Below are 26,091 nucleotides of genomic sequence, written 5' to 3'. Positions count from 1 at the left end.
ATTAATATAATCCCGCCTACTAGTTTCGCTAGCGACTCTCTAGCTTTGTCAAGGCTGAACGGTATACACAAAAAATATGAGAGCATGCAGAAACGTTGCTAACTGTTAGGCAGTTAAGTTTGAAACTATGCGTGCATGTGTTGAGAAGCTTCAGTCAGTATCATGGATACGTGTTGTATGCACACGTTACATGATTTTTCGCATATTGTAGTTCCGTTAAACTGAGTGAGTTGATTAAGTTTTTCCATATATCTTTCAGTATGGCACCCTGATTTCTGTTGAGATTGTTATCCGTTCTTAATGCCACTGCTACTTCCTTGAAAATTCTGTAACCGTAATCATCATCCAAATATGGCATACAGCTATTCTCCCAGTTCAATTGCATGGTTGGAAGTTGCAAAGTGATGTGCCAAGCCTGAGGAGACTGTCCTGTTGTGATTGACATCCCCAACATGCTCCTTCTGTCTGATTTCCAGGCTTCTTGAAGTTTGCCCAATATATGAAAGGCTGCACGTACATGGAATTCTATAAACACCTAGATATTTGAAAAATGGTACAGTCTTTAGGAGATCTTAATACTTGTCTGATGGTAGTGGTAGGCTTAAATACCACTCTGATGTTGTGAGATTTCAACATTCTTGCTAATCTTGAAGAGACTGAATCTACATAAGGGAGGACTACTGTTGAAGCGTACTGGGTGATTGTTCCTTGTTGTTGGAGGTTGTCTTTATAAAGGAACTTGTTGATGATGTTTGTAGGAAAACCATTCTGTGATAGTGTTATAGCAATTTGAGAAAGTTCTGTCTGTACCTCTTCTTCGTCTAAAATAAACTTTTTGGCTCTGTTCCGTAACATGTGAATGATGCTATGATGGTTGGAAAAATAATGTAAATAACGTCCAGTATCCGTAGGTTTTAAAACTATTCTCCTGCCTTTTCACCAGTATGTCTAGGAAGGGGAGTTGTCTGTTTTTTTTTTTTCAACTTCTTGTGAAGAGAGTTTATTCTCTCTCTAAAAACACCTGTAGGTTTTCTATGTTTTCATTCCAAATGATGAAAATATCATCAACGTATCTCCACCATATCAATGGTTTAGGTGTAATTTTGGTAAAAATTTAATTTTCCAACTTTTCCATGAATAGGTCTGCACAAGGTGGTGACAGTGAGCTACCCATTGCTAGGCCTTCCAATTGTTGGTAAACTGTTGTTCACTTTGAAGAAATTTGATTTAAGGCAGTGATTGAACAACTGTGTAATGTCTGTAGGGAAGAAATCTTTAATAATGTTAATTAATGACCACCTCCTCTGGAACATTCATAAAGATACTACATCCAGGCTGGCCATTATGTCCATTTTTGATGTCTTGACGTACTTCAGTTTCTCTACAAATTGTTGAGAGTTCTTAATATAGGACTCTATTTGTCTAATTTTTCCTTTTAGTAAGTTGGCAAGGTGCTTAGCCAATAGGTATGTAGGGGAGGATCTGCCATCTACGCATAGTTTCAAACTTAACTGCCTAACAGTTAGCAACGTTTCTGTATTCTCTCATATTTTTTGTGTGTACTGTTCAGCCTTGACAAAGCTAGACAGTCGCTAGCGAAACTAGTAGGCGGGATTATATTAATTAAGTACCTATGGTCTCATAACCACAAAAAGTCTCGTTTTTAAGTATTTTATACCAAATATGTATAATTTAAATATAATATGCTGTTAGAAATATCATCACACCAAAGTGACAGCTATTATCATTTGCCTATTCAAATCATTCTGCAGGTGCTGAATATGAACAGCATCCCTGGTTGACCTACCTATCTTTGCATCATCAGCAAACAATTGAACATCTCCTCTCAGGTCCTTCCCATTATCATTAATGTAAACACTGAACAACAGTGGTCCAAGCACTAATCCCTGAGAAACACTAATCACCAATTCACCCTTCCCCCATATACCACTTTCTGATACTTGTCTCTCAGCCACCCACTTATCCGTCAGTAGTTTATATCTCAATCTCCAGCCTGGTTGGCTGAGTGGTTAGCAACCAACCAGCTGTAGGTTCAAATCTACAATGCACTAATCTATTCTTAATTGTGTTTAGGTGGAAGATTAACTTCATTACCCAGCATGAGACTATTGCCTGACTAATTAAAAGCCACAAGTGGCTTATAAAAATTTCATGTTTGGTCTCTAGAGCATGGTTTCTGAACTATTTAAAAATATATAAAATTGATAATAAAATAGAAAAAAAATCCTTAACCCACCTACAGTACAAAAGCATTATAGGTTTATTTACAACCTTTTGTGGGTGGGAGTTGTGCATGCGCACACAAAAAATTGCCAGTTTATTGATAGCAAAGACAAATAGTCACAGTGCAATTCCCTTTATCCAACTAGGCCATAACCTCATTTTAGTAAATCCATGTTGTTCTTTACAAAGTACAGCTTATCCATTAACCCATTTCTGTATGCAAGTCCTTAGCAACTTCTCCAAAATCTTCACCACCCCAAAGATACTGATAGGTCAGCAGTTAGACACATCCATTTTTGCACTGACTTTGTACAATGGAACTATCATTCATTCTTAGAATTCATGTGGAATCTTTCGTGAGCTGAGACTCAAGTTATACAAACATGTCAAAGGCCTAGCCAGTTCAGATGAATATGAATCCCATTTGTCCGTTATCACTGAATTCTTATTAAGTACACAACTGCTATAGAATTTCCTTCTCATGCAACTCTATCTCTTCATCCTGTCCACATTCACTTTTTATTTTACTTGTTACATAAATATAAACTTCTTTTGGGTTTTCTTTAGCCTGTACAGACAACTGCCCTTCATATTCAGATGATATAAAAAAAATGGTTCGATAGCAGAACTGCATTAAACATTTCTGTAGTCCTCTCATATTAGAGTTTTCTTCTGTTTGGGGCTGTTCTGATGCTATATGGGTCCTCCAGATTCTTGGAATTATTAACCCATCATTCTTGTTTAGATTTGGATGATGTTCCGGCATCTCACAAGCTTCTTTGAACTCTTTCAAACCAAGTTTTGGTGTGGTGTAGGTGCCTTTCCAGTTGATTCTGTGACATGTTTGAAGTGCATGGTCTGAAAGGCCCGTTTTACCATAGTGGAGGAATTTAATGTGGTGTTTATGTTTTCTTATAGGGATGGTGCACCCTGTTTCACCTATGTAGGTTGCAGGTGTGCTGAATTTTGTAAACCCCTGGGTGGGCACTGTATGGAAGAGGATGCTTTAATGAGCTGAGTAAATTTCTTAATTTTGCAGGAGGTTTGAAGGTTGCCTTAATATCGTATTTATGTAGTGTTCTATCTATTTTTTGTAATATGCTCCTAAGGTATGGTATGGCATCATTGTAATCTTTTTTGCTTTTAATGATATTTTTGTGGAGGAACTTGTGAATTTTTTTTTATTTTAGCCTTTTTATTTATAAACATTAGGCTAATAATTTCATGCGAGTTTTTGTTAGAGATCCAGAACAAATTGGTGATAAACCAGTTACTAGAAATGAAAATAGACTATTAACATAAGAAAAGGGAAAGAAGCAGAGCTAGTTGAAGAATTAGAGAAATATCATATTAACATTACTCACACACACACACTAAGAAAACCAAAACAAGTTAGATGCGTCTAAATAATGATTAAAATATGATTTTTTCATGCAGCAAATATCATGGTATAAGTTCTCATCACTTGTCTTAGTATCCCATAATGCAAAGCACATCTCCTTGGGGACATGTATCATGGGAATGTATTAAGGGAACTGTCACTACCCAGACATGTCTGCAAGAAGGTGTGTTTTGCATTATGGGATACTAAGGCAAGTGATGAGAACCTATACCACCTGTGCCAGAAGTTGTCCCATCCTGAAAATATTTCAGACACAAACAAAATTTGTGCCTGAAGATACTTGGATAAAGGATTAAACCAAATATATAATTGGCAGCATAGTCAAGCGAAAAAACATCCATCAAATTATCTTTAATCCAGAGAATTTTAATAATAAGGTGTGACACCTTTTTTGGCAACTGGCATATGGAAATATGACTTCTCCATTACTTCCACCTTAGTATCACCACCTCTGGGTCTGGCTCCCACTGATGAGACTTCAATAAAGGTCGAAAGGGTCACTACCAGTCTGGGTAGTGACCCTTTGCCATGAGTTGCCCCAGTCCTCAAATACTTCAGGTGCAAACTTTGTTTGCTTACACTTGGATAAAGGATTAAACGAAATATATAATTTGTCTTCTTTGGTACTGAACAACCGGCTTCTGTCCACTGTTTTGACTGCTGTTTGGATTCTGGTGTGTAATGGTGAATCCAAGTCTCATCCATAGTAATGCACAAAATCGGTTTTATTCTCGTTAAAATGCTCCAAGCACTGTTCAGAGATTTTCATGCGAATGCGTTTTTGATCTGCTGTGATCAGCACCCATCTTGCGCAAAGTTTTTCATTTGCAATTCTTCATGCAAAATATATCCTACATGCTCTTTTGAAATGCCTACAATCTCAGCAATTTCACACACTTTGACTCGCCGGTCATCCAATACCATATTGTGCACTTGATCAATGATTTCTGGCGTTGTTTGGATGTCCTTCACGTGGATCATCTTCAAGGCTGGTATGGACACACTTAAACTCGGCAGCCCATTTCTTAATTGTCAAAAACAAAGGAGAAGAGTGCCCATAAGCTTTTATGAACTTCGAATGAATTTCCTTTGCTGTTAAACCTTCTTCACAAAGAATTTTATAACCACACAATACTCAATTTTATCCATTTCAAGGGATACAGACAACACTTTTGCTTCAGACAGCTGTATAAAACAAACTACTTGATAGAATGACTTGCAATTTCACATGGATGCTTATGACAGATATACCAACTTAGAAAAAAAAATCTTACTGATAGTGTTGCCACCTATGGTCGAGGCTGAGAACTTTTCAGACCACCCTTGTATGCTGAGATGTAGATGTGAAGTATAGACAAATATAGCCAGAAAATATAAGAAATAAAAAAGTTTAAAAACATCTTTTCAGATTTTAGAAAAATCTATTGGAAAAAATCTGAAGACAGTAATTGATTCAAACAGAGAAATACAATGTACAGTTGGAAAGGCCAAGACTAGAGAAAATCAGAACATCTTGATGGATTTAAGAATTTTTAGAAGCAAGCCAAGAAAAAATACTTTGCCTATTTCTAGCAAATATGTCAGCATATGCTCTTAAAAATATAGAAAAAAATGCAAGAAAGCTAAGTTATATATAGGCATCCCTTGATCAACGCAATTAATTAATCCCTCGATGTTACTGCATATATCAAAATCGCATTAATCAATGGTAAAAATTACAATATGTCCATGATCGATTACTGTATTAATAATTCGTTTTGTATGGTACTCTTCTAGGAAAGAGAAAAATGGAATGCAAAGTAAATGTTTAATAAATGCTTGTACCTACATTAGTTACTGCAAATTTTTATCAAAATACTTATCAAGAGTAGTTTGAACAGTTTGTTTTTTTTCTTATAAGCATATATTCTACGATAACAAAATGACTCTCTAGACCTCGGCAAACAAGCATTCTTCGATATTCTTAGGGAAAATTTTAGTTTCTGTCGGTAATTATAAATTTCTTCAAATAATTATAATTATTATTGGGTAATTTATATATGAATAAATATTTCTTACTTATGAATAGGGTGTAATTGATGAGATATTGTTTAAATAATCTATTTATTACAAATTTAACAAATTATATATTTTAGCATGAAATAATTTTAACAAGAACAATCCCTAATTGTTTTGAGCAGTATATCTGCATCCATATTCATTACTTGCTGCTTAAGCGATTCTAAACTGCGAAATATGTCATCCAGTTCTTTGATTATTATCTCCTTTGGAACCTCATCTTCATTGTCTTCATATGCACGATGTTGTGAATGAAATCTTTTTGAGTTTGAATCCAAAAATTCTTTAATATCTTCTGCATCAACACCATCAAAACCAAGGTCTTCACCAACTGCAATGATTTCTTCAACCACATTGTTCACAGGATTTTTTAAAACCACCTAAATCATTAGCGCATTCTGGCAAAAGATTTTTCCAAACAGCTCTCATACAGCTAGAAGACGCTTGCTCCCATGAGTAATAAATGTTTTCAATTGCATGTTTAATGTTAAAATTTTTCCAAAATTCTTGGAGCTTAATCGCATTTTCCCCTGTTGTTGTTGTTTCTGCCCTTGAGAATATCTTTTTAAGAAAATAGGCTTTGAAATTTGCAATGATGCCCATGTCCATGGGTCATATTTGGAGGAAAAAATAAAACTTTCACATTCTCACACAGATCATTAAGAGAATTTGCATGATCAGTTGCATTATCTAAAAGCAAAGTGTTGCTGTATTTTTTTAAATACAGCCGAACAATTGGAGCTTGTAACACACCCACTCTTAATGCTTAATGGGAGGAATGATGTTATCATGCTCATGACTTTCTTTCACTCGGCCAAGAAACACTCCTCAAGACTTGCATATTTTTGTGGTGTAAATTTAAAGGCACGTTAATTAAAACTCTTGGCGCATATATAAAGGGATTGTCGCAATTAATTTCGCTGCGTTAATCAAATCCCACGTTAAGCAGGGGATACCTGTATATCTAAAATTAGCAAAATAGGTCATCAGAAACTTCTGAAAAGAAGGTAAAAGATAATCATCATGATCAAATTCCTGATATGTACCCTCAAGGGGTGTGCAGGATATGATAGTACTACATGAAAAATTTACATCATTACTAACTTCATATCTACAATTTTCCTCCAAATCAGTCTGTTAAATGTCAAGACTCCAATATTATCAGGTCTTACATTTCTGTCTTCTAAGGCACTTTTTATTGTATCAATCCACCTATATTTTGGTCTTCCTCTTGGTCTTTTTCCTGCCAACATTGCAGAAAACACTTGTTTTGCTAATCTTTCCTCTCCCATTCTGCTTAAGTGATCATACTACCTGAGTTTAGACCTGCTAATGCATTCCTGGATGCTGACAATATCAAGTTCTTTCCTAATATCCTTGTTTTTAATATGATATTGCCATTGATGCCATCTGTTCATGGCCCTGATCTTTCTCAGGACTCTTATCGGCAGTCTCTAGTCTTTGGTCAAGTGTTTTACTTCTAATCCAGCTCTCAGATCCTTAAGTTAAAATTGATTTAAACACTGTCTTGTATGCAGCTAATTTAGTGTTTCTAATTTCTTTCTTATTCCATATAAATTTATTCAGTTGACTTCCTACCATACCAGCTTTGTTGATTCTGTTGTCTATTTCGATATTTAATTTACCATCTTCACTAAAAATCGTGCCTAAGTAGATGAAATGTTTTACTTGTTCCACAGGTTCTCTGTTCATAATGCAGTTGACATTTTCAATGATTCTGCCTATTTTCATTGTCTTTTTATTGCTGACCTTCATGCTATATCTATCACAACAGTTATTCAATTCAGGGAATCTTGCAGACTTTTAGCGTATTTATTTCGAAGTATAACACATCCGCATAAAGCAAAGAGGCTGACATTAACATCTCCAATCTTGATATCATGTTTAACACCACTTTCCTTCATAATGTGATTCATATAGATAATGAATAACAGAGGGGATAATGTACATCCTTGTCTCACACCAGATTTAACATTAAACCATCTTCCTGTACTTCGTTCAATTCTAACTGCTGACTTACAACTCAAATCAAGACTAGGTATTGCTTGATATAATGTCCCATTAAAACAATATAACTCTAGCGTTTGCAATAGCTTCTTGTTGTTCGCACCTTGTCATATGCCTTTTCCAGATCTACAAAATTTAAATACGGATTTTGTTATATTCCCATGATTTCTCAACTATCTGTCATAAAGTGAAAATCTGATCCTGACAGCCTCAATTTGGTCTGAATCCAGCTTGTTCTTCACCAAGCTTCTCTTCTACAATCCTTCTCAACCGTTTCTCAAGTATACTTGCATATATCTTACCCGAAACACTCAGTAATGAAATGCCTCTAATTCTCACAATCAGTTTTATTTCCCTTTTTATGAGAGCTCTACTCCAATCATCTGGCATTCGTCCCTCTGTCTAGGCCTTCTGAACTATGCAGTGCAGCCACTGCACAACTTTTATTTTATACCTACATACTTGAGCATTTCTGGTCGAATATCATCTACTCCTGCTGCCTTTCCAAATTTCAGGCTTTTGATGGCTTTTTCTACTTCAAGTATGGATATGTATTCCTGAAGTGAACTATAGACTGCATGCCTGGTCAGTGGTTTTTACCACTGTGCTGTCATCACTGCTTGTTTCATTTAGCATTTTTTCAAAGTAATTACTCCATACTTCAAGGATATCTTTTTCTCCTGTTTTCATGTCACCTTTATTATTTCTAATTCATTTAACAGCACTCTTTCTGAGCTTCTTCAACAACCTCCAGAATATTTTGCTACCTTCTTGATATTTATTTTCTATGTTCTTGCAAAAGTCCTCCAATGACTTTTGTTTAGCTAGTTTTACACAGTGTTTAGCTTTCTTACATTTGTCTCTGTATTCTCTAAGAGCACAAGCTGACTTATTTGTCAGGAACATTTGATATGCTTTCTTCTTTTTCTTCACTGCCTCTTTAACTTCCTGTATCCACAATGGAGTTCTGATTTTTCTATCCTTACAGACAACCTCACCATATGCCTCTCTGGCTGAATCAATCAATGTTTTCTTTGGGGCTTGCCACTGAATCTCCAAAGTTTGGTTCCTGTTCTCGAACTATTTCATTTTTCTGGGATAATATTTGTGTATTTTAGTCTACAGTTCACATCTCAGAGTTGCTCAACTTTTATTCTCTTAAAAACTTTCTTACATGTTCTTCTTTTCAATATGAAATTCAATTTTATCATGCTCAAGACTAAATGGTGATCACTTTCAATTTCAAATCCTCTGTACACTCTGGTGTCCTGCATCAGTGGGAAAACATCACTATCAACAATAACATAGTCAATGAGACTTTTCTTATTCCTTGCCTCTTCTCCCCATGTGAATTTGTGCACATTTTTATGTTGGAACATGGTCCATTTCCTGTGCAGAAATCCAACAGGTATTTGCCATTATTATTAGCTTTGCTCTTTTCTCCAAATTTTCCCAAAACATTTTTGTATGTCTGACAATCATTTCCTACTCTGCTATTTAGATCCCCAACAAGGACCAACTTTTCCTTTTTCATTGTGTTAGTTGCTTTTTCTAAAGCCTCAAAAAATTCCTCCACTTCTATTAAGGTAGAAGTGGAGGAATTTTTGGCACAAATAAGTCTCAAGGCAGTCCATAGGCACAAATAAGTCTCATTGTCCAGGTCCCCATTCTTATATTTGCCCAAATCACTCTACTTGAGACTGCCTGCCATTCAAGAAGATTAGCCTCATATTTAGTGTTGAATACTATGGCTACTCCTCCTTTTCCTTGATTGTCATTACCTGAAAATAACATTTTGTATTTATTGCTCAGAAAGATCTCACCAGTTTTTGTCTTTTTTGTTTCAGTCACACCTATTATGTCCATCTCGTACTTATCCAATTCCTCAGCTAGCTCCATTTCTTTGCCATTCAGGCTTCTTATGTTGATAGTACCGTCTTTAACTCTGGTGATGTTGAGTTGGGGTAAGTTTTAGGATTTGTTCCAGTAGCTGACTTTTCATTGTTTGCTCTGGTTCCCTTGCGAAACCCCAGCCAGCATGAAATTCTGTCATGTTGTACCATCATTTGAAATTTTGCCAAAGATAATCATCAAGGTCAAAACAAACTATAGATAATTTCTTGGCACCTTTAATTTATCGCATAACTAAGTGAAAAAACTTTCAAAAAGTAGCAAAGGGGAACAGTAGTAGAAAATATTCACAAAAGGAATGCTATCATAAGTCATAATCATTTATTCAAGTATGAATAGGAAAATATATACAGAAATATTCACACAACAAAACTCATGGAGTCTATTGGATGAAAGTGAGCCAAGTTTCTCTGTTTTGTGCTAAATATCAGATGGTTCATGAGTCTTATCTTCAAAAAGAAGTTTGTGTATGTATTGCCAAAACTGTTTTCTTGGTCTCCATCTTCCTCTGTATCCATTTATTGGCATATAGAGAGCAAGAGCACTGAATGTAGAAGGTGGATGTTTAAGTTGGTATCCCAACCATCTCAGTTGCCTTTCTTGAATTGTTTCTATCAGAGGTCTTTGCTTTTGTTTTTTTTGTTTCTATTAGAGGATATATTTGCCAAGTATATCCTAGTATTATTTGAAGACATGTTCCAAAGCTACTGATGATATGACGTGATTGATGGTTCGGTACAGATGTATTTTAGTGACAAGACTGGATTTCCAGATATTAGTTGGACTTTTATGTAACTGAAGAGTTTCAATGTAGATATTAAGGTACTGAAATCATTTACTTCTTCAAGAATGTGGTCATTTAGCCTAATATTTCCTTCTTTATGACTCGAGTTTTACTGCTGTTGGCTTTCAATCAGTCCTGCATTTTTACATAGATTATCTAAGTGTTTTTGGGTGGTCTGAATGTTAGAATACACTCATAAGTACATTTCAATATTAAAATAGAAAAGTGTTCTCAGATATTTAAAAGGCAGCGAGAGCAGAGGATATTTAACCAGATATATTCAAATATAGAAGTATTAAAATTTTACAGTAGCTACAAAGCATAATTAACAAGTCCAGATCAGAAGACTAAGTTAAAGATACCAAGCAAGTCAAGTTTTCGCCTTAAGTATTTTCAGGTCTGAGGCAACTCATGGTAAAGGTGGAGTAAACTCTGATCACTTTCCTTAGTATCTCCTATAATGCAAAGCACATCTCCTTGCAGACATGTATGATGCTATGCATTAAGGGAATGGCCACAACCCAGACCGGTTTCAACCTTTATTGAGGTCTCATCAGTGGAAGCCAGACCCTGAGATGCCCTCTCAGGGTATATTAGGCTAAATGACCACATTCTTGAAGTAAATGATTTATTTCAGTACCTTGGTATCTACATTGATACTCTAACAGATACAGTGAAAAGGCAAAGCTAATCAGTTACATAAAAGTCCAACTAAACCTTGACATCTCAGGGTCAGGCTTCCACTGAGAAGACTTCAATAAAGGTCAAAACCAGTCTGGGTAGTGGCCATTCCCTTAATGCATAGCATCATACATGTCTGCAAGGAGATGTGATTTGCATTATGGGAAATATTAAGGAAAGTGATTAGAGCTTACTCCATCTTTGCCACGAGTTGCCTCAGACCTGAAAATACTTCAGGTGCAAACCTGACTTACCTGCTTGTTTGCTTACTTAGGAAAAAGGATTAAAACCAAGTTTATAAAATTGCTTGGTATCTTTAACGTATAGTATACCCAAGGTAAAAAATTTTCTACATAGAAGACTGAGTTCCATCCTATTGAAGCAAAACTTTCACATAGTACCTCTCTAAATTACAGAAAAAAAAGGTTCAAACCAAATAGGAAATATCAACACTGTATTTTTGTTTAGGCAAATACTTGAAAAATTTTGCAAAACAGCAAGGAGCTACATTTAGTTTTGTAGATCTGAAAAAGGTATGTGATAAAATGCCAAAAGTAAAATCTTGTTCAAAACACTGCAATTATATGAATGAATCATCATACAGAGAAATATTGTAATACTGCAAAATCAGCAATTGGAATTGAAGGAGGTACAAGAAGACAGTGTGATGTAAAATTAAGTATAAAGCAAGAGTGCACACTATCCTACTATTATCAATCATGAAGGAGGGTGGTATGTAAGTGGTATAAGATCTGATATCAAAAATAAGATACTCAACTCAATTTTCACTTTATGCAAAGTGATACTTTTCATAGAGTGAAAAAGTGAATCAAGGAAAATCTTGATTCATCCCACCTTAATTTTCATAATTTCCCATTTGCCAGCCAGGATCAGTCTGTTCTCCTACTGCTACAAAACAATCTAACTAAATTCTAATCCTCTTCCTTCCTTCTATCTACCTGCTCTTATACTCCCCACCCCAATATAACCACCAGGTCTTCAAGAAATACATTAAACAGATTCTTTCTCTCTCCCTGAATGTTTGTTAGAAATAGATCGTGTTATTATAGATTTTGTGACCTGTGTGGGACTGACATCCACACCTCCCATTTTCTCTCCTGCTAGGCTCAATGGGGCCAAGTAATTTATTTTCTTTTAAGTAATTATGTCTGTCAACTGTGTGCATTCCTCTGGCTAGTTTGTATATTTTGAGAAATGAAAAATCCTCCCAGCCAAGTGATATTCAGTTGAGAAGCTCTTATAAAGGTTTGCTGAGTCCTAAACAGGATTCAAGACTTGGTCTTTCCAACAAAAGGACACTGCTCAATACTGACTGAGCTATGGAGGATACAATGTACATATAAAACTGATTCAAAAGAATAGCAATTCAGTAAACTTCTGTGCAGTACTTTCCATTGTTATAGCAATCCTAGATCCCATACTGATAAATTAAAGATGCCAAGAAATTATATTCTTGGTTTAATCCTTTATCCAAGTGTAAGCAAACAAAGTTTGCTTACACTTGGATAAAGGACTAAAGATCACTATTACTAAACTCATCACTCCTGACCTGAATTGCTCCAGGATAGGAAACTGAGCATTTTTTCTGCTCCACTCAGTGACAGGCAGGAACCAGCTGATCAAGGTTGAAGTAATGCAGAAGTCATATATTTCCTATATGCAAGTAGTGAAAAGGTGTATCACACATTATTATTAAAATAATCTGGATCGGAGATAGATGTTGAAAATTTTTCCACTTGATGAGATTATAAATTAAAGATGCCAAGAAATCAAAATCTTGGTTTAATCCTGTATACTTCACATGCAAACAAAGTTTGTATGTGTAGTATCTTCACAACTGGGCTACTTGTATATGGAGGCTAATGACTTCACATCAACTGCCTTAGTCTGGGTAAAAAGTAGTGGCTTTGTAATACCATATAATGTTTACGTAATGTACTCAATTCGGTCAGTTCAACAAGCTGGCCGAATTTTATGTCATCTTTCTACATGCACTTTTGTTTTTAATACATTGTCTGCTTTTAATTCTCAATTAATATGAAGCAGCAAAATCAAACATGACTGTAAAGATGTATAGACTGGTAGAGAAGAAAAGATAACAGCAAGTGATTATGGCAAAATATTAGTAACAATTCTTGTTTTAATTTGTGTTACACTTAATACTTTAGGCATTAAAATATATAACCAAATATTGACTAACCATTTCAAAGAGAATATTCAGTCTTGTAGACAATTTAAGACCTTACTAAAGGATGATATGTAGAAAATAAATCTCAAATATTTTATCTAATAAATTATACATATAAACCTATTTTTACCTGGACCATACTGCCATTTTCAACATTATCTTTTTCTTTCCACCACTCTTCATCTTCAGATTCACTCTGAGAGCCATCATAATCTGCATCAATATCATGACTAGGAGAAGGTGTGAGTTCTCTGGAATCATCACTGTCATAGTTGCACACATAGTCACATGGAAAAATTATTCCACAACCCATAACGTCACCTGAAGTAAATAACTACAATATATATACATCCACACATAAATTAAGACAAAATATTCTGTATGATGAATATGACTTCATATAAACTGATAATGGTATACATTCATTTATAACATAATTCAAAACCATCCAAAAATATTTTAAAAAATGTTAAATGTATTAATGCACCAATATTGAAAGCAAGCACTATTCTAGCATATAAAATTATGTGGCGACCAACATTTTTTTAAAAAATGAAATATGAAGACGTTACTATTATGAGTCTATTTCATAGACTTTGCAGCTTTTTAACACATTCACACTGGGTGGTGTCACATCCTGTGTTCCCTTCAAGAGGGAACTTGCTTGATGATATATTATGTCCCTTCTGCATTGAGCAGGGACATTTTTACAAAGTTTTATATAAATATATATATTTTTATTATTATTTCGTGACTCCTCCAATAAGTCTGAAGTCACCCACACCACAACTCTGTCTCCACCACCACATCAAACCTTCACTACCCACCACCACTAGTATTTTTTGTCTGTAAATTGCATGTGTTCTGAAAAACCTGAGTTTCTGGGAGGGAAAAACCCTGCTACCTCAGTATGAGATCAGTTAACTCACCTTCGTCATGATAGGGGGAATATAAATATTCCCCCTATCATGAGGAGAATCGAACCTAGGCCTTTTCCAATTGGAGGGTGAAACGTAACGTTGTTCTTCCAATTGCACTACAGAGGTACTTAAGTATAGAGTGGGTGCCCTCCCTCTACAACTCTCTGTCTTGACTCAATCCACCAGCTACAGCAAACCACAGCATCTACACCTGTGGTTCTTAACTGGTGTTCCCCGGAACACTTATGTTCCGCTGGTGAAAGATGTCACGTGACACTTTACTACGAAGCACGCCAATCTTGCTTTAAAAACTAAAGATTATTTCAAGAGATTATTGAACATGCAAGTTAAACAAGTAAAATATTTTGAAAAGACTGTTAAAATTTCCGATAAAGCACAACTTGCATTATATAAGGTAGCTGAATTAACTGTTGTAAAATTAAAACCACATACTATAGCAGTCTCTTATTTTACCAGCATGTTGTGAAATAGTAAACATTATGTTTGGCAACAGAGCAAAAAAGGAAATTATGAAAATTCCTCATTCGGACGATACAATAGAAAATAAAATTAAAGACATGACAGATGATATAGAGAAAAGAGTTACCGATAAACTTTCCAAAGAACATTTTGCTTTACAAATTGATGAGTCCACTAACATTAGCGGTAAAGGTCATATACTAGGATTCGTTCATTTCATTAATGAAAATGAAATAGTGAATCAATTTTTATGCCACGGACAACTTACAGACCGCACAACAGGACAAGATACTTTTGACTCTATTACGTCATATTTAGAAAATTTTTAAATTTCATGGGAGCTGTGTGTAGAAATTTGTATGGATGGTGCTCCATCAATGGTAGGTTCTATAAAAGGATTTGTTACCCTTGCAAAGAAAATAAAGCCAAATATTATATCTACGTACTGTTTTTCACACAGATAATCCCTAGTTTCAAAAACATTACTGGCAATATTAAAACCTGTACTAGACCAAGTTGTAAATATGGTAAATTACATCAAGTCAAGACCTTTAAAAGCACGCATTTTTAAAAAACGTTGTATATCTATGGAAGCAAAGTACGAATCTTTGCTTTTGCAGACTGAAATAAGATGATTATTCAGGGTTAAAGTGCTATTCCGAATTTTAGAACTTAAGAATGAATTATTGGCCTTTTTCAAAATGAAGGTACAGATGCTTTTGTAAAATATCTTCAAAATAATATTTAGTGTGCTAAAATGGCATATTTAGCTGATATTTTTAATTACTTAAATAGCATTAATACAAGTATCCAAGAGAAAATGAAAATATTTTGACATCCACTGAGAAATTTTCAGCTTTTCAGAAAAAAGTATCTTTTTGGAAAAACCACATATCAGAAAAAAATAAAGTGGATATGTTTCCTTCGATCCATAATAAAATGTCGAGGGAATTATTTCCGTTATAACAGAACATTTAACAATATTGGGAGAAAAAATTTCAAATTACTTTCCTTACTTAAATACACACAGTTATGACTGGATACGAAATCCATTTGGTACAGTTAATACATCAAGTTGTGAATTTTCGTTACAAGAAGAAGAACAATTAGTTACCTTGTCAACGGATCATACTCTAAAAATGAAATTCTCTGAAATAACTCTCGAGGAATTTTGGATTTTTGTCTGAGCCAAATACCGAACTCTCTCCAACAAGGGCACTGAAAATTTTGTTATAGTTTTCAACATCATATTTGTGCGAGCTCGGTTTCTCAATATTAACCTATATAAAAACTAAAAAGCACGAAAGACTTACTAATATAGACAAAGAGATAAGGGTAGCTATATCACATTAGACCTGATATTGCTGAAATCTGCAAAAGCCAACAAGCTCAAGTATTGTATTAAAATAAGTTCCATTTTTATAAAAGGCAAGTTCATACATATTTTTTTTATTGTTAGTTTCATGACCCTAATTCTTTTGGTGTTCCCTAAATTTTTCTTATAATCAAAAGTGTTCCTTGACTCGAAAAGGTTAAGAACCACTGATCTACACCAACACCATTAGTATTTTCACAGAAAATCAGAAACATTCATGCCCACGGCAGGATACATATGGCATGTTAGTTTTTGCTTAAATTCCAATCGTAAAATTAGTATTGTCTTGAATGTATAGTGTCTGTGGTAGGGGAGTTATGTTTATGCAGAGTCAAGTGTTTTCATTCCAGATGTGCCTAATTTACACTAACTGTCACTGCATATACATAGACTAAGTGCATCGATACTGTATTTAGTGGTACAATACAGTTACTTGTTTCAGCATATAAAATAACAGACACCATAAATTTGCATTTATGGTGTCTGTTGGCGAGGAGGGGGGGGGGATTTATCACTACACAGGCATATATATTCATCCATCTTCCAAAAGAATAGGTGGTGGGCAAAATTCTATGAATCCTTGAAGCCAAACACACCCGTGGCATTAAAGAAAATATTTCCAAATTTCTGTTTTTAATGTTTAAGTTTTTTTATGTTAAATTTAAATATTAATAAAATTAATTTTTCATATCAACTTTGTTATTTTATATAGTAAGGACATGAATTGTTTTATGAAACTTTTGTTTCTGTTTAGTATATAGCTGCTTTTTTTTTTTTTTTTTTTTTTTTCCCCCCCAATAGAGAAGCTGATCCTTTAGGTAGTGCAACCAAAGGACAACTAGTAACGACTGACTCTTCACTGCCTTCAAAAACTGATTTAATATCTTGGGACCAATGGAGCCCATTCAGGATATTAAACTGATAACAGATACACTTCTTGGTCTTTTGGCTAAGATATGAGTGTAGCATCCACTCTCATATGCCACAAGATATTAAACTGGCATGGGTGTGTTTGGGGTCTCCTCCATGTTTGCTGTGAAATGCCTGGTATTAAATACAACCTTAGTCCTTTCAGAATATCACTTATCAGCTTTATATTGTTTATGAGTATGTGCTGGGTTATGATGTAATTATTATTATTTTTATTTTTTTTGTGACTGTCAGAAAATACCTCCATGTTTGCTGTGAATTGCCTGGTATTATACACCCTTAGTCCCTTCAGAATATCACTTCTCAGTCTTTTATATTGTTTATGAGTATGTGCTGGGTTGTGATGTAATTATTATTTTTATATTTATATATTTTTTTTGTGACTGTCAGAAAATACTGAGAAACACGAGACATTAATAGTACAGTCACTTAAAATCAAGCAAGAATGAATTTTTGTAGCTGCGTAGATTTAACTGAATCAATTTAGTGCTTACCATTTTATTAAGTTATAGCTAGATAAAAAAGGGACAACATTAATATGTACCTTGAGTCTGAGAATGGAAACTTGTGCATAAAATATTTTTAATGTACACATACACCAGCAAAAATAAGAGGGAACCTTATTTCCAAAGTGTTTGTGTCTGGCATCGATGCCTTCTCAACATGCTACCATCTTATGGTCTCCCTGATGTCCACTGTGAATAGACTGCAGCTTCCTCTGTGATCATTCATTGTCACTGTGGATAGAATCTTTCATCATTTCATTTCTTTTTAATCAATACTGGAATATACCAAGGTTTGATACTCTCACCCACATCTCTCTCTAACTTTAAATAATATTCATAGTTTGCTAATGATAGTACTCTATTCAAGAAACTTGCAGTATTACTCAAGACGATTAAAAAATTTCCATAACCAGTGTCTTAAACATGGATCTCCATTCCATTCTCAAGTCAGATGAAGAAATTATAGTGAATTTCAAAGCTATAAAAACATGTTAGAAAATTCCCATTTTACTTTCTCCTGCTTTTTATTAATGTTCAGATTTCTGGTAAAGATCATTTCCCCCTTCTTAGCAGCTTTCATATCTAGCTTATCCCATCATAAAACATATCAGAATCATAGCCTCCTCAAAAATTCTTTGTATTCATTTTTCATTTAAAAAACTACTCTCCTGCTCAACTCCTAATGTGTCCCCAAAACCTTCAATTCTTGATTGTATACAACCTACCTAACAGAGGACTCACTCTAGTCACTTTTTGACAGGTACTCTTTTCTGCATTATGCTTTTTTTTTTTTTTTTTTTTTTTTTATAGGTACTTGCATAAATGTTCTTCTACCAATTGGACCACTACTATTCTTCTACTCATAGTAACACGGCAATATAGCTCAACTCCATATATATGAAATAAGTAATTTCTCACTCGCGTCTGTTCTTTGGAAACAGAAGTGCTCAATGAAAACAATCCCAAGCTTTTCAAGAAAATTGTTAACAGACACCTTTTATCTCCTGTCCATACATGACACTGTTGTAATGTAGGTCTTGTGACCTTCCGTGTGTGAAGTCAATATTAAAAAAAATAAAATAAATAATTATCCAATAATACAAGGAATGTAAAGAAACAGTTTTTTTAATTTCAAAAGCTGCAAAATATTTCAAACAGTTTTGAATGTATTTACCACAAAGGAGTAATTTCAATGGCAGAACATTGCCCATCATGTCCCATCCCTGTGAGCAGGATGGGATACTGAGAATTGAATGGATTACATATGAACCTATAAATATGCAGACATGGATCCCATATACATGGTTTCTTTAACGGAATATTTATTTTGGTATGTTTAAGATGAAAATCTCTTTTCATCTTAAACATACCAAAATATTTCTGTAAAATAATAACCAATAGTAAGTAGTCTCTGTATATATTCCTCACTTAGAAAATGATGCACAGAGAAGTAAATCCATCTGACCAACATATGATCAAGATGTTTCATCTGAGTATGATTGCATATGCTGAGAAACCAAAACACTTTATAATTGACTCTAACCATAATAAGCTACCAAAAAGTCCCAAGTGAAGTCCACAGTCCAAAGCCATGAAAAATAAAATCTCTTATTTTGATATATGCCCTACTTTTTTCACCAACATCAGATTCACACCCTCTGTGTGAATCTGATGATGTTTAAATTTTAAATTTCTGTCTGCTGACCCATCCAATGATCCAAAATCAAGAGTTTATATTCCATGATGAATGTCCTCCCCGATCACTATATATCATAGAAAGATATAATAAACTGGGTTTAATAGGTCGGAGATTTTTGATACAGAATGTTAGCCTACTAGTTTCACCGTCTGACTGTTGGCTTCGTCTGGGCAAGATAACTCTATATAAAACAGCTTAAAGAACAAAAACAAGCTTAAATTACAACTAATACATAACCGAAGGATGAAATATATCAAATTTGTATGAACTGTTACATGACCACCTGGAGCGTGTATGTTGACAGTTGGTCAGTCATTGTTTAGCAGGTATGTCCTATAATTGGCTGTGAAGTTGAACTCTGAAATGCTGGGCGATTTCCAGATGTCACCAAGGATCATCCCTTGGTTTCTGTTTAGGCTACCTCTTGAACAGAGGACTACTGCAGCATCTTTTATTAAGCATAAGGTGCAGCCATCTTCTATGTACGGCATACTACTTTTATCCCATTCAATATTGTGGTTTGTGTTGGAAAAATAGAAAGCTAAACCAGATTTGTCTTCTCTGTTGTTGTTAACGTCTCCAATATGTTCCTTTTTTCTTATTTCTAAACTTCTAGAAGTTTGTCCCATGTAATTCAATTCGCAAGAACACAGGCTGTTGTAAACTTCAGGATGATAAAGCCTGCGATCATTCTCTCATCTTCCCAACCACCAAGAAAGAACATCACACCTTCGGAAAAGAGAGCACTAATTAATTTAAAGAAAAACAAAGAGATAATTATCCTCAAAGAAGACAAAGGCAACTCTACCTTCATTTGAAATACCAGAGATTATATATAAAAAATCTTGGTTTTACTTTTGGACACATCCACTTACTGTCAATTAGACTCAGACCCTAATTGGACGAACCACATAGAAACCAACAACCTTCTATGTAACATGGATACATGGCAGACGGATCTTAAAAAGAAACTTAAGTCAATCCATCTGTTAACTCCACGTTTATATGGTTCACCAAAAGTGCATAAAACCGAGATACCTCTTCATCCCCAACTCCCCATTTACTATCCAAATATCTTGCTCGTCTTCTGAAAGTGCACATTCGAAATACAGACACATATGTAAAAAATACACAACATTTCATTGAAAAGTTAAGAAATGTCTCGATATCAAGTACAGACATTCTTGCTGGCCTAGATGTCGTGTCTTTGTTTACAAATGTCCCAGTGAATGAAGTCGTGACTCTCATAGACAATCTATTTCCTCAAGACATTGCTCAGCTTTATAGACATTACCTAAATTCTAATTTTTTCAAGTGGAATGGAAAGATCTATAAACAACTTTCAGGCCTTGCAATGGGAAGTCCTCTATCTCCTCCATGCGCAGACTTATTTATGGAAAAGTTGGAAAAAGATACCTTGTCACACACGGATCCCAAACCATCAGTATGGTAGAGATATGGTGACAACACATTCACCATATGGAAACATAGTGAGGCAGAATTATACGATTTCCTAACTTCCATTAACTCGTTTCACCAAAGAATCAAATTATCTTAGAACTCGAAGATGAAAGAAAATTACCTCTTTTAGACATATTAATCAAAAAACAAATGGATAATAGCATTGGTCTAAATGTATACTGCAAACCGACTCACACAGGCCATTACTGCATTTTGCCTCTTCGCACCAATTTCACAAAAGTTAAGCATTATACATATGCTAAAAAAAGAGCAGTATGTATCATAAGAGATAACAAAGTTTTAACAGATGAATTAGATCTTATCCTCAACGCATTAACAAACAATGGTTACCCCAAAAAATTAATAAACAGGATTCTTTTCTCCACCCCCTCCCAACAGCAAACCCAAGAAACTCATTATAAGACTTCCGTTTCCATTCCTTTTGCTGACACAGTTTCACAAAGGATTGCCAATCTGCTAAAGCCTCACGACATCCAAGTTGCTTTCAAATCAATAATGACTGTTCGCAATATGTTATGGTCAAAAGACAAGATTGATTTCTACAAACATCCTGGAGTTTACAAGTTTACAATATCACGTGTTCTTGCATATTAAATTACATAGGACAAACTTCTAGAAGTTTAAAAATAAGAAAAAAAAGGAACATATTGGAGACGTTAATAACAACAGAGAAGACAATTCTGGTTTAGCTTTCCATTTTTCCAACAAAATTCACAATATTGAATGGGATAAAGGTACTATGCCATACATAGAAGATGACTACATCTCCCGCTCAATAAAAGAAGCTGCAGTCAGGGCCGAGCCGTGCGGTTGTGGAGATTGTGCGCTGCACAAGGGCACCATTTCACCACAGGAAATAATGAAAATATATGTACAGTGGGTAGTTGGTAATTTTTAACAACCGGCTCACTTTATGTGACTCAGTGCCAGTGCAAGCTGAATTTGTGTTTTTTTTCCGAATTCTCCTTTATGTATTTATTTTTGATGATAATAATAATAAATGTAAGCATTTATTATACAATTTCTAAATATTTACGAGAAAAGTATATACTATCATTAATCATCTATCCTTTCATAAAGAATTTTAATAACCGGCTCGCCCGACTTAAAAGCATTAACAACTGGCTCGCGCAAGCCAGTCCCAACACACCACTGTGTATGTATGTGTGTGTGTGTGTGTGTATATAAATTTTCTTGTTCTTGAATTATATCACAATTACAAATTATAGTTAATGCAATAAAAAAGGAGCCTGTGTAGTTCAGTAGAAGTGGCGTTTGCACTCTACAGCGCTTCACAGCATGATAAAAGGCGTTTGAATCTAGTTGCTGACTAGAGGAACTTTTTCTAAGCCTTTTCTCGACCGGTTTCAGAGTTAGTCGATCTCTGGCATGGGCTAGCAGGTTTTTCCTCCCTGAAACTCGGGTTTTTTTGTCCCGTAAATTCAAGAAAATCGGCCGTCGAACCAACCCACACTATTTTCAGACATCAAATATATTGTGTTAGGGTTAGGGACCACCAGATAGCGGCACTTACTAACCGCCTTCTTCACTGCGCGCTGATTAATTAGTGATAGCCTTAGGCCAGCTATCTCTGATTGGCTACCAGTGGAGATTGAACTGCCCACTCAGTCTCCAAAAGTCAGATAGGGCTTAAAAACGTAAAAACGACCGCGCCTACTCTCTATATGGGAACAAAAAGGCGTTAGCTGGTTTTTTTTTTTTTTTTTTTTTTTTTTTTTTTGGCAATAAAAATGAAATTTTAAATCAGTCAAATTATTATGAATTCTTAATAATCTAACAACATTTTTAACTTAATAGATCACCAGTTTTTTATCATTTGTTTGGAATGAAACGTTATCAATATAACCACAGATTTTATTTCACAGAGTAAGCATCAACTAGCGAAGATTATATAAATATTTTCAATTGTTTATTATATTTTTAGCGGAAATTGTTAGTTTAAGAAAGACAATGAATTCATTCTTATGATGTGCTTTGCCCAGTATTGTCGACAGGGTGTAGCATAGAAGCAGACTGCCTCACGGTGCTGCTTAATAAGGGCGCTCGTTCAGCCGTATTACGCCAACATATTTTACAAAAATACAGCATTTAGTTTAGCTAATTAAAAAACCGCCAGTTCCCATTGACAGTTAAATATGTGCTTATTATATTTTATTAATAAAAAAATTAGTCATACATACTAAAACTAAACATTTTAGAACCCACTTATTAGATACTTAAGGAAACAACCCATAAACATGAATTCAAGAAAATAAGAAAAAAAAAGAATAAATTCATTCTTATGCTGTGCTTTGCCCAGTACTGTCAACAGGGTGTAGCATAGAAGCAGACTGCCTCACGGTGCTGCTTAATAAGGGCACTCGTTCAGCCGTATTACGCCAACATATTTTACAAAAATACAGCATTTAGTTTAGCTAATTAAAAAACCGCCAGTTCCCATTGACAGTTAAATATGTGCTTATTATATTTTATTAATAAAAAAATTAGTCATACATACTAAAACTAAACATTTTAGAACCCACTTATTAGATACTTAAGGAAACAACCCATAAACAGGAATACATCCAATCAAAACACCAACAATGAACAACAAACAAGGGAGACAAGGAGCGACCAACCACCGACAAGCAAGAACCACGTGATCAACCTATCAAGCCACACCCTGAACAACGGCGAACTTACGCTACTGAATAAAGGACTGAACTATGCAATAGCACCTAAAAAGGTAAACAAATTGGATTTTATCTACCACATAGAAAGAGGCATCAGGTCCCTACCTAACCTTTTATTAATAGATTAAAATAAGATAAAATAAGACTAGAAACTAGTAATGTCCTAAACACTAAGAAAACCATATAGAACAATCTCACAAAAACAGAATTAGCAGCAATTAAGTCATTAAAAGCCAAACAAAACATAATAATAACGAAATCAGATAAAGGCAATGCCACTGTTGTCCTTGACAGGTCGACATATGTACTTCAAATGAATTAACTAGTAGCCGATAATAACACATATAAGCTTGTAAATTATAACCCAACAAAAAGGATAAAACAGAGAAACAACTCAAGTCCGTCACTTCTTGGCCCCCAGATACGGTTAAAAAACTCAAAGCACACAACGCCCGCTCCCCCAGAATATACGGGGTCCCGAAAATACACAAACAAAATGTGCCCCTTCGACCAATCGTGGAAGGAATAGACAGTCCCAATTACCACTTAGCCAAGAAATTAGCTGCAACACTCAAAGAGTTGGTAGGTCATTCCCCCTCCTACATAAAAAACACACAACACTTTATAAACAAAATTAAAAACATAACACTGACAAAGACGACTTATTAGTCAGTTTTGACGTTTCTGCCCTTTTCACTAATGTCCCCATCAATGACACAATTTTCCTACTACAGAACGAATTTCTGCCCGACATTACGGCCCTCTTTGCCCACGTACTTCGTGTGGCAAAACAAATTCTACCTACAGAAAGAAGGTACGGCCATGGGCTCACCACTATCCCCCCCAATCGCTAACTTCTACATGGAAACCTTTGAGCAAAGGGCGCTTGATTCCGCCATGCTAAGACCGACAGTCTGACTCAGATACATTGATGACGTGTTCGCGATCTGGCCGCACGGGCAACAAACGCTAAACACATTGCTTAGCCACCTAAACAAACAACACGAACGCATACAATTTACCATCGAAATCAAAAATCAAAATTCGCTCCCGTTCCTAGACACACTAGTCAGGCAGTCTTTCCTTCACAGTCTACCGAAAACCGATGCACACTGGCCAATACATACATGCAAATTCATACCACCACCCATCACAAAAATATGGAGTCATTAACACCCTTAAAAACAGAGCTACAACAATTTGCTCTAACCAGCAAGCCCTGAAACAAGAACTAAAAATCATCAGCGACACATTCATAAATAATGGCTATAACAAAAATACTATTAATAAAATACTCCATAAAACAACAACAAAAACGAATCTAGATTACAGTAAAACCATAGCCATCCCATACATTAAAGGGTTATCAGAAAAAATCAATATAATCCTACAACATTATAACCTCAATGACACCTTTAAACCACCCACCAAACTTAAAACCATGTTCAACTCCTCTAAGGATCCTCTCCTCCCATTCATCCTGGAGTCTACAGCATCCGCTGCACCTGTAACTTACCATACATTGGTGAAACAGGACAGACAATACCTATACGCCAGAAAGAACACATTAGACACATTAAATATAACCATTATGGTGAAGCAGGCCTCTCAGACCACGCGCTCAACACCTTACACCAAATCAACTGGAAAAGCACCTGCTCTTTACACCACACAAAAACCTGGTATGAAAGGAAATTCAAGGAAGCCTGCGAAATCTTGATAAACCATCCAAATATCAACAACAAAGGTGGCATGAAAATTCCAAGGATCTGGATGGCACACATTCAGCCTACCTAATATATAAGATCCAGCATAAGTCAGGACTCTAGCCAATCTACAACAATTATTAGAAGCCATTCCATACCAACTGGCTGGAATGTACAGGTATAACATATATGTATATAGATAGTTACTTGTTGTTGCACCCAATGTATTTCTACAACCAACAGATAACACTAATAATAGGACTCTAGCGTTGATGTATAATTTTTTATTTTATTTTATTATATATATATATATATATATATATATATATATATTTTATAATAATATTTTATTTTTTCACCAGAGGTCAGGCCAACAATTGTTGTAGGGGTTGGTCAGTATCTTTAACAAACCAGTTTGATTGTAGTGTAGCTTGTTTTCTGTGTATAGTTGTATGCTCCAGAAGATGACCTTGACATAAAGGTCGAAACGTCGAATTGCAGATTTTAGTTATATTAAACTAAAGTTTTCATTCAAACACGGTAGTTGTCTCCATAATTTTCAAAAATGCATTCAGATCACCGTGCAAGCCTAAAAGAAAGGATACAAACAAAGATTAACAGCAGCAGAAATGAAGTTTATGAAAAAAACTGCAAAGTATACCCTATTTGATCACAAAAGAAACGAAGATATTATGAAAGAATTAAACCAAGAACCAGTAATAGAAAAAATTAAAAAATATAAACATAAATGGATGGAACATGTTCAAAGAATGAAAACAGAAAGATTACCAAAACAAGCCTTAAAGTACAAGCCATTAGGAAAAAGAAAACCAGGACGTCCTCTTAAACGATGACTTCTAAGGTAGGAACAGGCCATGCTAGGCCTAAATCCTTGATACGCACGATGATGATGAGATTTATTTATATATTTGTTCTTGTTCTAGTTGGAAGACATTGGGGTTGGGGTCCTATTACTAATTTCT

At 35.0% G+C, this 26,091-nt stretch overlaps 1 protein-coding gene and 1 pseudogene across 1 annotated transcript in view; both read right to left on the bottom strand.

The window, feature by feature from the left end:
- Positions 1-26,091, bottom strand: part of LOC150101200 (SPRY domain-containing protein 3-like) — a 221,963-nt gene that overhangs the window by 5,675 nt on the left and 190,197 nt on the right. Inside the window, exon 10 of the mRNA XM_090401360.1 lies at positions 13,448-13,638. Within this exon, the coding sequence (XP_090257486.1) occupies positions 13,448-13,638 (191 nt within the window). The remainder of the gene's footprint in view (positions 1-13,447; positions 13,639-26,091) is intronic.
- LOC150101201 (U2 spliceosomal RNA) lies at positions 16,889-17,050 on the bottom strand (annotated as a pseudogene).

The sequence above is a fragment of the Typopeltis vanoorti genome, chromosome 12 (assembly GCF_054136105.1).
Source record: "Typopeltis vanoorti isolate ZY-2024b chromosome 12, IOZ_Tvanoo_1.0, whole genome shotgun sequence".
NCBI lineage: Eukaryota > Metazoa > Arthropoda > Arachnida > Uropygi > Thelyphonidae > Typopeltis > Typopeltis vanoorti.
Note: the sequence above shows the minus strand (reverse complement) of the source record. Positions and strands in the feature narration are given on the sequence as shown.